Source organism: Sceloporus occidentalis, unplaced genomic scaffold, assembly GCF_023333645.1.
Source record: "Sceloporus occidentalis isolate IW3139 unplaced genomic scaffold, rSceOcc1.0.p SCAF_14, whole genome shotgun sequence".
NCBI lineage: Eukaryota > Metazoa > Chordata > Lepidosauria > Squamata > Phrynosomatidae > Sceloporus > Sceloporus occidentalis.
Window position 1 is genome coordinate 3988382 of NW_028316994.1, and position 16053 is coordinate 4004434.

General features: G+C 41.7%; 1 protein-coding gene across 1 annotated transcript; it reads right to left on the reverse strand.

Moving 5' to 3' along the window:
• Positions 1 to 393: 393 nt before the first annotated feature.
• Positions 394 to 11476, reverse strand: LOC149303598 (integrin alpha-D-like). Its single transcript, XM_089480091.1, has 7 exons — positions 11398 to 11476; positions 9681 to 9758; positions 9122 to 9249; positions 7841 to 7986; positions 6037 to 6187; positions 4638 to 4788; positions 394 to 793 (listed from the first exon to the last, which is right to left on the reverse strand). The coding sequence occupies exons 1-7, from the start codon at positions 11447 to 11449 to the stop codon at positions 618 to 620; spliced, it is 882 nt and encodes a 293-aa protein (XP_089336217.1). The 5' UTR covers positions 11450 to 11476; the 3' UTR covers positions 394 to 617.
• Positions 11477 to 16053: the final 4577 nt, after the last annotated feature.

Genomic DNA, 16053 nt, shown 5'->3' on the forward strand with positions numbered 1-16053 from the left:
CTTACATAAAATAGCAAAATCAAGGTTTGCTTTTATGAATTTATATAATTTTTAAAAAATTTCAAGCCGTGGATGCTTGAATCCGTGGATTAAAAAATCCGTCAATATGGAGGGCTGACTGTAATTTAAAGATAAAATTTTAATTTTGCCAGTTGTTTTATGTCACAGTTGTTACCATTACATTTAGTGATATATGGGAATTATGATTCATGAGTAACATGAATACAATAAACATTACTAAGGGTTCTGTATGATGTGGTATAGAAAGAGAAAGTCAATGGAGGGGAGTGGCACCATAAGTTACCACACTGGGTGACGCCAACCCCAGTGATGCCACTGCATGGATGTGGGTTTAATTGATTGCCACGGAGTAAGAAAAGGCAGAAACAAGGCTGGAGAGCAGGTGGCTTTATTTGTATCAGAAGTACTTCAGCATCCTATAAGAGGCCACATTAAAAGGGTTAACTTTTTTATTGGATGAATATGCCACCAACACACAAATCTTTTTGACACACAAACTCTGTCTTGCCATTTCTTGGAGCTTCTCATGCTTCCCCCTCTGCCTCTTGTTTCCTGCTTCAGCTTGTCTCCATCTGATAGTCAGTTCAGGACACATTCTAGATAGGGTGCCCACATTTCCCTTGTCTAGCCTCCAGCAAATCCAGCTTTGTTTTGACTAGATCTAGGCCTCTCAGCACTTGTTCCAGTTTCTGCAGCACCTGGGGATCAGGCTGCGTGGTGCAGGTGTCCGTCGACTGTGGTGGTGCTCTTGTTGAGTGTGGAACTCCTAAGCCTAGAAGATACAGAGCAGAGTTTCTTGTCACCATTGTTTCCTCTATTCACTTTAACCTTCCTCTAGAGCTTGCCATGGAAAATGAAAACTGCCAGGGAACTGATGTGACTACTGGGAACTGAGGCTGCATCTGCATTTCAGAAAGAATGCTGCTTTATTTTATTATACTTTTTACTGTATTTATACTCCACTCTTTAGAAATCCTTTCAGTGCACTTTACAAATTCTTAATTAGACAGTTCCCTATCTGCAGACCTACAATAAAAAAGACACAAAAGGAGAAGGGAATGGCAGTGGGGAAGGGGTTTAACACTGCTTTAACTGCCATGGCTCCATCCCATGGAATCCAGGGGTTTGTAGTTTGTTGTAGCACTATTGCTCTCTGACAGAGAAGGTTAAACATCTCACAAGACTACAAATCCAGCATTCTATACCATTGTGCCATGGCAGTTAAAACGGTGCCAAACTGCATTATTTCTGCGGTGAAGAGGCAGTCTGAGACACATATAAAGTTGCCACCGTTTCATAAGTGCATGGTTCTTGTGCCTTGAAGAGCCGAGTAACAGCAGGAAATAATAAATTAGAGCCACTGCAATCCCTGCTTGGAGGAGGAGGTAATACGTGTATTCCAGCCAGACTGCTGACTGGTGTTGGCGACAAGCGAGAACAAAAACTTCTTGTAGGTACATCTTCACCAGCAACTAGTCTGCTTATAAGCACAATTCAAGGTGCTGGCTATGACCTACAAGCTTATGGCTTCCATCCAAACTATCTGAAAGATTGATCTCCCTTGTATAAACCACCCTGAGCTTCCAGTGCTTCAAGGGAAGGCTTTCTCTTGAGTCCACCATCCTCAGACACATTTGATTAGGTCCCTTGAAAAGGCCTTGCTGATGGGCTGTACCCAAGCTATGAAACCCCTTCTGCAGGAGGCTAAGCTGGAACTATTCTCCTGCCAGCAGGCAAAACCCTTTTTATTTAGACAGGATTTTGGCCTGCGGGCAGCTTTTAATAGGAGGGTATGTTGTACTTTCCACCTTTTTGTTATGTTTCAAAAATGCTTTTAAACTTTTAATTTCTATGCTTGGTTTTAGTGGGATTGCTTATGTAATTTTCTAAAATGATCCTCCAATGCTGCTGCTAATTGGTTTTTAGTTGTTTTAATTGACATTGTAACCTTGGATTCTGCACTGGGAGAAAGGTGAAAAGTTAACTAACTGGCTAAATAAATAAGTGTTTCGATTCTTGCTAGCCACATTGCTATTAAAGGCACAGGAGCCCAGCAAGAAAAGGGAAAAAAGCCAGCTCTGTGCATTGGAAACCCTCTACTGTTCACTTATGAAGCCACCTAAGCCAATGGTCATGACCTCATATTGTGGTAGTCATTTCCCAATGTTAATTATAAAATACACAAATAAAGCAATATTAATAATAGTTTGTAAACAAAACTGCAAAAGATAGCTCAAATTTAAAAAAATGCCCTATATTTTTGCTGCCAAGTTATGCCATCAGAGTGCTGGTGCTTATGTATGCAATTGAGGAGTTACAAAATTATGAGCTGAACCATATTTTTTCCTGAGCCAGAATATTTGATTCTTCAGCTCAGTCTTTCAAACTTGTAATAAGAAACTGTGTAAATAGTCTGCTAACTACTGACAATCAGTAAATCAATATAATCCACAGGGTCAATGTTACCTCTTTTCTTAAATATTGTGACAATTCCTACATTCTCTTGAGTGAATTACTTGCCTGTTGTAAATAGCTGTAAAAACATAGGATACTAGTTCAGATCACTGTCCAACATTAGGCTTCATGAGTACTAGCAAGCGAAAATAATTACCATATTTTGCATCTTTCAATTTTTCAAGCAGACTATAAACTGCTCTATAAGTTTTGTGGAAACCAGTGTCCATCTTAGAAATTTATCTGTGGGGACTCTCATTGGATTCCTAACTATTTCTGGTTTACTAGCATTAGGTAGGTTGCCAAAATGAGCTTCCCAGCTTCCCTTTTAAAAGCCATTCTCTAACTTAACCTTTGGTTGAATACTTTCCCTTCTTATTAGATTCTAAGAAGTTTGAACATCTCCTTTTTGTGCTGCTTGTATACAGTTAATCCAGTATGGTCTGGTGACTACTTTTTTCTCTTCTTCTTGCAATTTTTAAGTATCTTTTAATTCTAGAAAAAAATCTAGACCTTGTGGTGCTCTGGGGTTTTAATTTTGACCAATGTCCTCTTTGACATTTACATGAAGCCGCTGGGTGAGATCATCCGGAGACATGGGGCGGGGTGTTATCAGTACGCTGATGACACCCAAATCTATTTCTTTATGTCTCGGACTGTTTCAGTGACCAAGGAGGGCATCTCCCCCCTGAATGACTGCCTGAAGTCGGTAATGGATTGGAGGAGGGAAAATAGACTTAAGCTGAATCCAAATAAAATGGAGGTACTCGTGATAGGTAACCCCAATCTGGGTATGGAGATAAGTTCGCCAGTTCTAGATGGGGGTACACATCCCCTGAAAGACTGTGTCCGCAGCTTAGGGGTGCTCCTGGATTCGTCGCTTCATCTGTCTTCTCAAATTAATGCGACAGCCAGGAGTGCCTGTTATCAGTTCCGGCTAATACACCAGTTGCGCCCCTACCTGGAGCAGCGGGACCTAGAAATGGTTGTACATGCTCTAGTAACCTCTCGTCTTGATTACTGCAATGCGCTCTACATGGGGCAACCTTTGTGCCATGTCCGGAAGCTCCAATTGATACAAAACATGGCAGCCAGACTGGTTGCCAGAAAATCCAAGTTTGACTATATTACACCTATTTTAAAATCATTACATTGGCTGCCTATTAGCTTCTGGGCACAGTACAAGGTGTTGGTTATCACCTATAAAGCCCTACATGGGCTGTGTCCAGTCTACTTGAAGGAACGCCTCCTCCCATACAGTCCTTCCCGTTCACTCTGATCCTCTGGGAAAAACCTCTTACAGTCTAGAAAGACCATACTGGCAGTGACCTCCCGGAGATCCTTCTCTGTCACCGCTCCAAAAACTTGGAATGACTTGCCGGAAGAAATTCGCCAATTATCCTAGCTTGAGGCTTTTAAAAAGGCAACAAAAACCTTTCTCTTCCGGCAGGCCTTCCCCGATTGATAATGTCCAGAACCAATTGAATCCCCCTTTTATTATTTTTATTATTTGTGGTTTGTTTTTTTAATTTTGATGTATTGTTATGTACTTTTTAACCATCTTTTACTATTTAATTTTATAGTTGGGAGGGAGGGTTGGGTCGGGGTCATGTGGGGCTTGTTTTTATTGTTGTATATTATATAAACTTTGCTGTTACTTGCCTCGATCCTCAAAACGGAAGAGGCAGGATATAAATAAATATTATTATTATTATTATTATTATTATTATTATTATTATTTAAGTGACACTTTGGCTTGTTTATCTAAACTAGGGCCAACTCCACACAAGACAGGAGCCTTGTGGATTTCAGAAAGAAAATCAAAACTGGTGAAAAAAACACTGATGTGCTCCTGTTGAGGATCCCAGACAGCTCATATGTTGTGTTCTCCAAAATATCCCAGTGTGGTTTGATGGTGCCCAGTGGCCCTGAATCCTGACTAAATAAGTTTTTAATCTCTCTAACATTAAAGCAGGAATGGAATGGAATAGTTTGGAGGAGAACACAACTTATGGGCTGTCTGGGATCCACAACAGACACACTCTACATTACAACATTTTGTTGCAGGTATCACATATATTAATGGAATACATTCTTGGACATGCAGAATATGCAGACCCTTTCCTGATTTATAGATTTCCCCAGCCCGCAAAGCCTAGTACCGTGACTGGCACAAATCTTCTCTTTCAGCTGCGTCTGGATGTCCTGGAGGCCGGAGAAGTGTCTCACAACAATAACATGGTCTGTGACAGGATGGGAGCCAATGGAATGGAGCTCCCTCTGAGCAGTTTTGCTTGTGAATACCAAACCAACCTGCCAGAAGAAACAAAGTGATTGAAGGTGAATGCAGTATGGTTTAAAGGAGGGGGTGGAGTACAAATAAATAAGCCAGTGGAGTTCACATCAAAACCCAAGCTAACTCCCAGTAACATGATGCTGGTTGATATGGCTACCTATATCTAAGAACATATAGCCTCCAGCTCATTACAAGTAGAAACAAGGGACCAACTTAAAACACTCCTGTGCTCATCATGTCAAAGATCTTAACTAATTTATGGTGTTGTGTGCCTTCAGGTCGATTCCGACTTATGGTGACCCTATCGCGGGGTTTTCTTGGCACATTTCTTTAGAGCGGGTTTGCCATTGCCATCCTCTGTGGCGGAGAGAGTGTGACTTGTCCAGCCACCTAGTGGGTTTCATGGCTAAGCAGGGATTCGAACCCTGGTCTCCAGAGTCATAGTCCAACACTTGTAACATTAAGCCTCACTGGCTCTCTACCTGATTTATACCCACTCCTTATGCATTCCTGTAGATTCTAACCATCTGTTGCATGTGGAGCAGGGTAGGCAACTGCGGAAGGCTTGCTTCCATATTAGCCCTCCAGGAGACCTTGGAGGGTCATACCCTATTTGGTTCCCAAATGACCCCAAACATCCTTTAAGAAACATGGTGCATCCTTACCATGTTTAGCAGCCACCCCGGGCCACTAGAGGGCATTTTGGATCATTCTGAGGCAGACTATGTTGAAAAATTTTGCAAAAAAGTTCTTTTTGACTCCTACGAGGTCCGTGTGTGTGTGTGTGTGTCCCAACATGATGGAAATTAACTGCAGATCCTCTAGACAGAGGATATTATGGGACATTTTGAAGCAAAATAATAATAGTAGTAATAATAATAATAGACCCACGGGCCAGGCTTTGCAAAGCTTAGAAAGGTACTTTTTTGAAAAATTCCTAGAATACTCTTAGCCAGGATAACCACTAGCAATGTTACCCTTGGAGATTCTGTGAGGATGTAGTACCAGACAAAAAGCAACACTTCCATGTTCTGGCTTTACAGACTGTATTCATTCACTGTACAATATCCTCTTAATATTCATTATTCACCAGGGAAAACATCCTTAAACTTTTCTTCTGTTTTTGGACATCTTTTAATTTCTTGCCGCTGCTTCGTTTTGTGTGCTAATATGATATTTGTTGTCTTCCAGCTAAAAAGAAAGATGGGGGAACAAAATGTGCAAGTACATAAATAAAAAAACACCATAAGTACATTACTCCTTACCCCAATTGCAAAGCGTGTAACTCTGGCTCTATTGGCTTCTTCAATAACCTCTCCATACTCCAGGGTGTCCCCAAACTTCTCCCCATCTGTCAGCACCACAAGGAACCTCTTGGCTGTACTTCGAGCACCTTTCTGTGTGGTGAATAGCTCCCTTTTAAATAGAGAAGAAGAGAATTAGCTGCAAGGAAACACAGCCACAGTTTCGTGGTATACCTCTCCACAGTGGCAACAGCTGATGCATCCTGACCAGAGGTGGTCTACTTCACCTTTCACAATTGTAACACTTTGATCTCACAGTCACTTTAACTACAATGGCTGCTGCATTCTATGAAATCCTGGGAATTATAGTTTTGTGAATATGAAGAGAAAAGCAGGGCAAGCCTAGTTAAGAGTCAGCCAATCACATCCTTTACACTATTGCAAAGTGGGGCTTTTGAGGAGTCAATAACCTAAAGCAGTGGTTCTCAAACTTTGGTCTCCAGGTGTTTGGGACTTCAACTCCTACCATTCCTGACTGTGGGCCAAGATGACTAGGGCTTTTGGGAGACGAAGTCCAAAATACCTGTAAAACCAAAGTTTGGGAATGGGTGATGTAGAGGATTGGCCAGAAAAAAAGCTTAGATAGGGGCTGTGCAGACCAGCAGTTTGGGCTGGGTTAGAGGCGGAGTCAGGGTGTAGCACCTACATGGCGCACACCCTGGCTCTGCCTCCAGGGTGGTATGACACCATGTGCTGCACCACCCAGCATGCGGCATCAGGGCACTCCTCTGGTGTTGCGTACACACGACGCAGTGCCAAAGGAGTGCCACCAAGCCGTGGCAACACAGCTATTGCATCCCTTTTCAGGACACAAAAAGGAGCCACTTTTTGTGGCTTGTTTTTGTGCCCTGCAAAGGCCAGATCGGGACCACAGCCTGCACCAGATATACTACTTCAATGGGAGACTGCCAACAAATACCAGGTGCTGTAGGTTATATTTCATAGGAAGGAACTGGCAAAACTCCCTCTGCGTATTACTTGCCTAAGAAAATTATGTGAAATTCATGGGGTTGTCCTAAGTCAACAGACAACTTGAAGCACACACACGCACATGTGCACACACACACACAGGGCAGTCAGAGATGGGGTGAAGACCAGCTAGGAAAAAAGAAATTCCTAATCTCTGAATAGGGTTTGGGGAGCTGGCAATGTGGAGAGTTTGTGTTCACTTTAATTGTTATACAATATATCTTTACTGGTTTTATTTTTTACAGCTCTTTCTGACTGTTTTCATTTAAGAACTGAAAGGAAAAATTGGTCACACTTTACCATAATGAACTTATTGATCAACATTGTCCAGCATAGTGGTCACCTTGAGGCTTAAGTACCACATTGAGGTGACACTCAAGGGATCCTGAGGGTAAAAAGGCAAGGTGAGTGATAGGAGCACAGGGGTTGAAAGTATGGGGCCAATCTAGAGAGGGTTCCTTCACAATGAGGTACTGTATTCAGTATTCTTTTACAGAGAGCTCTAGTGGCTCACCAAACTACAAATCCCAGGATTCTGTAAGCTGCTACCACATACTGCCACCATACTGATTGAGAGTTCCTGCATAGCAGGGGGTTGGACTGGATGGCCCTTGTGGTCTCTTCCAACTCTATGATTCTACAACAAAGTGATATCAAAGTGCTAGAACTGTATATGACACCAACTCCCATTTATTTGCTTTCCAGCCTCCACCTTTGCAAATACTGCACATCTCTTTGTCCATCTGTATCTCTCTCTTACACACACATGCCACTAGTTAAAAGGAATGATACGCACAGAGCTTTCTTGATCCCACTGGCTGTGTATGAGGAGCCGCCTAGCTGATGAACCTCTCTCATGAGGCGGTCAGGGTCTCGATTTCTATGGAAATGTCTGAAGTCAAAATGTTCCTGAAAGTGATTAGAGAACTGCAGGAGAGAGAACTGAAGAGGATGGAGAAAGATTAGAGGGAGGAACAGCTTCTCTAAATTTCTGTAGTATTTATTTGTTTAAGCAACAGTGCCACGCAGGAGGAGAAATTTGCTTCTTAATTCCTTCAACAACCTGAGCACCAGTCCTCTGGATCAATTTCTTAGGTGCCACTAGTTCTCTCCATTTTGGATTATATCCATCCTATTTCCAGTTTAGGACTAGTTATTTGGTTCCTCAAATAAATTAATATTTGGTTCCTCAGTCTCTATGGAGATTACCACCAACTCAGCCACCTGAAGTGGCCTGCCTCAACCAGAGTAATGGGACACTAGGCCTGAATAATGGTGTGTTTTCCAGAAATGTCCATTCCACTCAAGGCCTAGGGAACCAAACCTGAGAGGTCACATCACACCTAAGCCTTTCTTGCAGGGCCAGGATGTTAGTGAGGTGTCAGCAGGAAGATATATTTCATTGTCATAATTGAAGCAAGATTCTGATCAACTTCTGCACATGAAATGGAAGGAGCAGACAAGAGATTGTTATTTGAGCCTTCACCCCAATCAGCAAAATTCATTGAGACAACCCTGTTTAGAGACTGGCCTTGAAAGCTCACATCTTACCCAATGGTGTCAGCAGGGTTAGTGTCACCCCAGTGTGGTAACTCATGCTGACCCCAACCTCCCTCCTCCACCAGCCAGGCTGCCTCTGCCAAAGTGGGGATGAGATGCTGGTGCTGCTGTCCAGCAACCCCTTCTAGATCTGGTGGAATTGCTGGCCAGGCACAAAAGGGAGACTGTGGTGGCAGGGGCGGCAACAGACTCCTTTCTTTTTGCAGAAAGTGGGGATTCCATGGTTGCTACTACTGCCACTACCGGCAACTCTCTTCCCCAGGCCAGCCAACAGCCTCACCAGACCTAGAAGAGTGTCAGGTGCCAACAGCAACCCACTGCCACCAGTGGCCGCAGAGGTGCCCTGGTTGGCAGAAGGGTGGTGGTGGTTAGGAGGGGTCTTGAGATGGATGGTGAGTTACTGCTCCACCAGGTGTTCACCCCACTCTGATGTGTCACTTGAGGTGGTCCGCACCCCCTAATAACACCCCTGACCCTACTCAAACCCATCCCCTCTTATGCATCTCTCCTCACTGACCTGCGTATTATCAGGAAAGCTTTTCATCATAAGAGCAATAAACAACTTGAACTGCATGAATTCTGTAGGCCGTACAGTGGTTGAACCATCAATCAGGAAGGCAATGTCTCGGGCGCCATTGGGACACACTGGGTGGGTGAGAAAGATGCAAAGTGGAGTAGCTCATTCCAAAGCAAAACCATTTCCTTCCATTGCCATGACTCTTAAGCTTACCAGTGCTCCGTATGAGCCAAGATTCATTTATATTGCCACCTTTATATTCCACCTTTCTTCCAAGAAACTCAAGGCATCACATATGGTTTTCTTCCTCCTGCTTTTATAATCACAACAGTTTTGTGAAGCAGGTTAGAAGGAAGAGAAAAGAATACTAGTCCAAGGCCATCATCTAGTGAACTTCCAGTCTGACATTCAAACTCTTTTAAAGAATCTTATAGGATTTCTACTTTAGTTTTTCAGTCATAATAAAAACTTTGTCTCCACAATTTCTCATTCAGGTAATAAAAACAGATAACATTGCCCGACTCTCCAGCTCCCAACTTTATCCGCAACCCTTACTTACATTCTTTTTCTGGGTTAATCTGGGAAGGCAAAGCAGGATCCAAGGCATCAGTGAGATCAAAGACATCATCAGCAGACCCTGTAAAAGAAGAAACCAGGGTAAAATGATAATACCAAGGAGTAGAGACTGCAGGGCACAGAAATGGCCAGTGGAAATCTCTTTCGTGGGGTTTCATGAAAGAGAGAATGGCAGCGGTGTGGTTACTGGTCTGGAGGCAAGTTCTGACTGGTGATTTATTGATCAAGTAGATCACAAAGCTCACAAAGGTCCAGATACCAGAAGAAATATGAAGTTGAGAGTGAGTGTATAAAAATAATGAAGGAAGCTAACAGCAAATAGAAATTAATGTAAAAGAAGGTAGAGATTTATATTAAAAATAAAGGAATTAATGTTTTCTTTGTAATTGGTTGGAAGACACAGCTGATGTTGTGTCAGACAGGTGGTAAAAGGGAAGTTGTGAGGGAGTAATGACCATGATAGAAATATTTGTATTTGAGAGGTAAGCAAAATAGATGTTTTTGATTTACATGAAGGGAAGACTAATAGCAATAGATTATTAATAAAGACTACCAATACTTTGTAATATATATATATATATATTGATTATTTGCTAAGGATTATATCTTTGATTGTAAAAGATTTAATTTAATGATTAATATTAGCAACATAAAGAGGCTGATTTTTTTTTCTTATATGAGAGAGGTATTGATGGCTCTCATAGTTTAATAAGTAGTGAAAGTCTTGAAGAGGTCTCATCCACTGGGTTCCCATGAGTTGAGGTTGACTGAAGGGCAGTTAATAACAAACAACAAATAGTTTAATATTGTTTAATAACTGCTAAAGAGATTATTGGAAGTCACTTTTATCTTTCCTAGTCCCGCCTCACACCATATGTGTATACACTATTTCCTCTTTCATTCTTTTTTCTTTCTTTCTATTTTCTCTTTTTATATTAGATATTGTTACATAACCTGGACTGAAGCCATATAGGACCATATAGGTCATAACAAGCAGTTTGAACAGTGTCCAAAAACAGAGTGCCATCCAGAGGGGCTGGTATAACAAGTTGCATGGTCCCTATAACCAGCCTCAGTTAACACAGCTTATATTAATCAATTTACACAGCTTACATTAATATACAAAGGGATCTTGTAGCATTGTCTCACTGAGACTGTGAAAGAAAGAAGCTTGTAGAAGCTTTCCTAAATCCACTCTTCTTCATCTTTTGTTTTTCAGTAGCTTGTATTAATGTATATTCTCAGCACAGACACTGTACTTGAAAACAACTTGGCAAAGAATCTAAATCCCAGAGAAGCATCTTAGAAATTTGCCCTATGATAATTTTAACAAGGAATGAGCTTAAAAAGGCTAAAAAATAACTAAACAGTATAGCTAAAGACAGGTCACAAAATACAGGGACAGTGGCCCTCTATTATTATTACTACTACTATTATTATTTTTGTTGTTGTTGTTGTTGTTGTTGTTGTTGTGTGCTTTCAAGTCTTTTCCAACTTATGGTGACCCTAAGGCCCTATCATGGGGTTTTCTTGGCAAGGTTTCTTCAGAGGAGGCTTGCCATTGCCTTTGCCTGAGAGAGTATGACTTGCCCAGTGGGTTTTCATGGCCGAGTCAGGTTTCAAACCCTGATCTTCAGAATTGCAGTTCAACACTCAAACCACCCGCCTCAAAAAAGGACATTTGGGGTCTCTATACTGACCTGCTGCTCCGATGAAAAAGAGGGTGCTGATGATGATACTAAACAGCCCCATGGTGGGTCTCAAAATCCTTGCCTGTCTCAGAATGAGAACTGAAGTTGTTGTAAAAGCCCTTGTAAACTGGAGACCAGAAGGGCATTGACCAGGAAAGGGCATCTATTCTGGTGGGGCAGGAAGAAGCAGCCTTGCTTTCCTGTCAATAGCAGCACAGTTGGATGTGCAAACATTTGCACCATTAGCCCTTTGAACTCGGTTGCAGTAAAAACACTAAGACACTGGGGAGCAGGTTTCTAACAATAGTGAAACATGGCATCAGCAGTTAGGATTGCCAGATCTCAAAGCCTGGCCCTGAATCTCCAGTTTTTGTGGTCATCTCCAGGCAGGAGACGTATGTCCTCCAGTTTTGCAGGGCTCAGCTCCAGGCAAAGGGAAAGGGCTGTCTAATCTCTCACTCAGCTACATAGCACATCAGCAGCTGATACAATTTGCAAGGCTTCATCAATTTGCTTGCAAAGACTCTCTGGGATGGTAATGTACAGTTGGCCCTCCATCTTCACAGATTCCTTATCCACAGATTCAACTATCCATGGTTTGAACATATTTAAAAACTATATAAATTCCAAAAAGCACACCTTGATTTTGCCATTTTATATAAGGGACACCATTTTACTGTGTGTGTGTTGTGTGCCTTCAAGTCGTTTCTCAGGTTTTGGCCCAGAAACCTCAGGACAATCCTGAACTAGCAGTGCACCTAGATATATTGGTGTGAAGTATACTGGTCATCCCAAAGAGTGCAAATCAACTTAATTAAATGGGATTTACCATTTGATTACTGATTCAATAGGACCATGCATAAAATGCAGGCCTTAGACTCCAGTTTTTTTCTGGTTTGGGGCATGGTTCTTCTGGTATTAATGCTACATTTCCTCAAATAATCTGACAGAACATGCTTCTCTTTAAATGCCAATTTGTTTATATTTAAATTTAATTTCTTTTAAAAATATGACTCTCACCATCACTCCCAAAAGTTCGAGATAGTTCACAACAAAAACATATATTAACAATGATTTATTTTATTTATTTCATTTATATGCCAGTTTTCTCCCTGGAGGGATCGAATGTGGCTCACAGATAAAATAAAACATACCCTTTACCACTTAAGACAATTTAAGATTTAACAGAGTGGGAATATTCTTATGTTCTCAGGGTGCACCTACATTGTAGAAATAATGCAGTTTGACACCACTTTTTAAGTGCTATAGCTTCATTCTATGAAATCCTGGGATTTGTAGTTTTACAAGGTCTTTAACCTTCTCTGTCAGAGTGCGGGTGCCTCACAAAGTTACAAATCCCAGGATTCTGTAGGATGGAGCAATGGCAGTTAAAGTGGTGTCAAACTGCATTACTTCTACAGTGTAGATGCACTCTCAGGCTCAGGGAGAACCATATTCTCTCCTAAGCTTGTGACTTCACTGTAGCTTTCAGAAAGGCAAGGTGTGTTAGGAGAATTTAATTAATATATTAATTTCAAGTTTATTGTTTACCGTTTGAGCATTATTTAATATATCACATCCAGGTTCACCATATAATTGTCTTAAGAATTCTCTGATTTTGTTGTATTGGATTTATATTAATTTCTTTATTGGATATGACTAATTTCCCCCACTGAGTGTAATGGGCGTTGTGTAGCCCTGGGGACCACCTGCATTTGAGGCTGTGTCTGGTGGGTTTAGTTACAAGTATATTGAAACATTTTTATCTTTTTCTTTTCTGTTACTTCATCATGCTTCCATCTATTTGTGATCAATAAAGCTATATTTTGTACTCGAGGTGAAAGTTTTAACTTGTGTACCCCATTAACTGAAACTGAGTCAGACCCGAGTGGATCAAGCCCTCCAGATCACGGCGGGAGAGAAAAAATGGGGAGGGGAAACGAACAAAGAAAGCATTTATCAAAGGGAAAAGAATTGGTTTTCTTAGTGTTTACTCTTTGCCTAGCCAGCTGGATTCCAGGAAGATATGGCTGTCTGTCCAAGTTGGCTGGCCTGGTGCATTTTCCAAAGGGCCAAGTCCAAAGCAGTATTCCTGGAGCAGGGACTTAACCACCCTCCTATTTCTCCCTCACAGATGCTCATTTTTATTAATAAATGCCGAGGCTAGAGCATTGGGGCCAGCTGATTTTGCACAAGATTTTGCCTAGATGGTTTCCTCAAAGCTTGTGAGTTATTTGCAGCAGAAACAGTAACGGTGGGGCAGATTGGACCCAACCTATCAAGGGCTTACCAGTAAGAAAAGTGAACATGCTGCAACATTTTTGCAGTTAAAAACTGGGCCATATGTGGCCAAGCAACATCAGAGTATATGGTAAAGGTGGCAAAAATTATTAAGAACACACAAACTAGAAGAGAGTGCAGCAGTTTGCTTTTGCTTGAGCCTACTGGGAAGAACACTCTGCCCCTCCTCTTCTCTCCCCTCTGCTGAGCTTTATTGTTGTGTACCTTCAAGTCATTTTCGATTGATGGTGAACCTATCCTGGAGTTTTCTTGGCACGTTTCTTCAGAGGGGTTTGCCATTGCCATTCTCTGAAGCTGAGAGAGTGTGACTTGCCCAGTGGTTTTACATGGCCAAGCCAGAATTCGAACCCTGATCTCCAGAGTCCAGTGCTCAAACCGCTACACTGTGCTGGCTACATGCTGAACTACTTCAGCACAAACTACTTTTGCACTTTGAATTGTTTGGCGCAGCAGAAGTAAGCTGAGGATAAAGGGAGAAAATAAGAAAAGACAGAAGCAAGGACATCTGAGAAGGAGCTGAAAAAGTGGGATGGCAGAGGATTAATCAGGAATAGGAAATGGTTGTGGGCTAGTACCTTTGGTGACCCTATTTCCAATACTTGTTTTAATTTTTAACTTGTTTTAGGAAGCTTTGAAGGCATAGCAACTTGTGACTCAGCTTACCTCTATAAGGTTTTCTAACTAGCAATCCCAAATAAGAACTACTGCTCACTGTGGGTATTAATACCCTTATAATCTTTTGGAACATAGTAGGCACTATGTGTGAAGCGTGTACTCATTAGCCTGGCAAAACATTCAGGGGTTTGCCACCTGAGTTAGATGGCTGTTATTTTTCAGCTGCAGAAAGACAAATATTTGGATTCTTTCCTTGCTGTCACTTTAATGTGACCTAAGGAAGCCAATTCATTCATCATTTTAAACTCACTTCTTTTGGCAGAGCCAGTACAGTTAAAACACAGTGAGCAGTAGTTCTTATTTGGGTGTCAAACTGCATTAATTCTGCAGTGTGGCAGCAGCCCAAGCTGAATCCAGGTGTATCTGTGTTGATGTTTACACCACAGGGCCTGTGGACCTCTCCCTTGAAATAGACTTTGAAGATCTGATGTAGACCAAGGAGAAATCCAGTTCAGTTCCTCAGAGAGGAAGCATCTGGATATAGTCCTGGCCTTGCAAAAATTTCCTTTTAGCACTACAACTCCCGGGGTCCACCAGTTGGCATGGAGACTGGTAGCATTTCCAACTTCTGGCACAAGCATATCAAGGGCCGCAACGTATTCTCTCCATTGATCTGGCAGATACAATGAGCCCTTGGTATTCCCTGGAGCTTGGTTCCAGGATCCTCTGTGCATACCAAAATCTGTGGATGCTCAAGTCCCACTCAATACACTGGCATAATAAAACAGTGTTCCTTATATAAAATTCCAAAACCAAGGCTTGATTTTTGGAATTTATATATTTTTTGGAATATTTTGCAAGCCGTAGATGCTTGAATCCATGGATATCTGTGGATAAGTGCCAACTTTATTAATGACAGAGAAAGGGAGCTTGGAATAATTATTATTTTGGACAACTACTACTCCAGTCCTCAACTACCATGGCCACTTTTTGGAGGTGTAGTTCAAAAAAGTAAATTTTCAAAGTTCTGCTGGCTGGTACTGTATTGAATTAACGCCATTGTGTGTCTTACATAGTAGGTAGATCCTTAGTGTCTGTGGAAGTCTGTGCAGCTTCAAACATGGATTTCTGCCTGTCATCCTGCCCTTTAGAAACATAGAAGCTTTGGCAGGGGGACAAATATGGCAAGCCTAGGCCATTGTTAGCTGGCCAGAATTTAGTAATCAAGAATCCACAAACGAAACTCTTGACAGGTAATGATGAGTCAGTCTATCTTGCCATTCCCCCCACCTTTTACAACATCCCTGTGCCTGTAATGGCTGTTGCATCAGGGGGAAATCCATCAGGTAATACTCTGATCCTATATCTCCCATGCTAGAAAATCTTCCCCTTGTGAATTTCTGTCAGTCAGGCAGCTGCTAAAGGTGTAAGATCTTAGCCAGAAACAAACATAACAACTAGTTATTACATGCCAGACTCTGAAGATTGAATGTGAAAGACGTAATGTCTTGGTTTGCGACTTGTAATAATGGGTACTACTATCTCTCCGCTTTTGCAGGCAATTTGGCAGGTGTGTGTGTGGTGGAGGAAAGCATATTATACAACTGGCCTCTCACTCTGTAGTGGTGTCTGCTAAATCTAGCTTGTCAGCAGAGTGGAATCAAAGACAATTACAAGGTGTGAGGATGGTGCCTATATAACAGAAACATTTTCCCTCCTTCCCCTAAACAACCATGTCCAGGAGGCAGA

What these genes read in the sequence shown, in the direction of transcription:
- LOC149303598 (XM_089480091.1), bottom strand. Translation starts at nt 11,449, where the DNA reads ATGGGGCTGTTTAGTATCATCATCAGCACCCTCTTTTTCATCGGAGCA. An exon ending in GCTTTCCTGATAATACGCAG is followed by an intron (nt 7,987 to 9,121) that starts GTCAGTGAGGAG and finishes CATCCTCTTCAG; the next exon opens with TTCTCTCTCCTGCAGTTCTC. An exon ending in GAAGATTTGTGCCAGTCACG is followed by an intron (nt 794 to 4,637) that starts GTACTAGGCTTT and finishes TGTATCTTCTAG; the next exon opens with GCTTAGGAGTTCCACACTCA.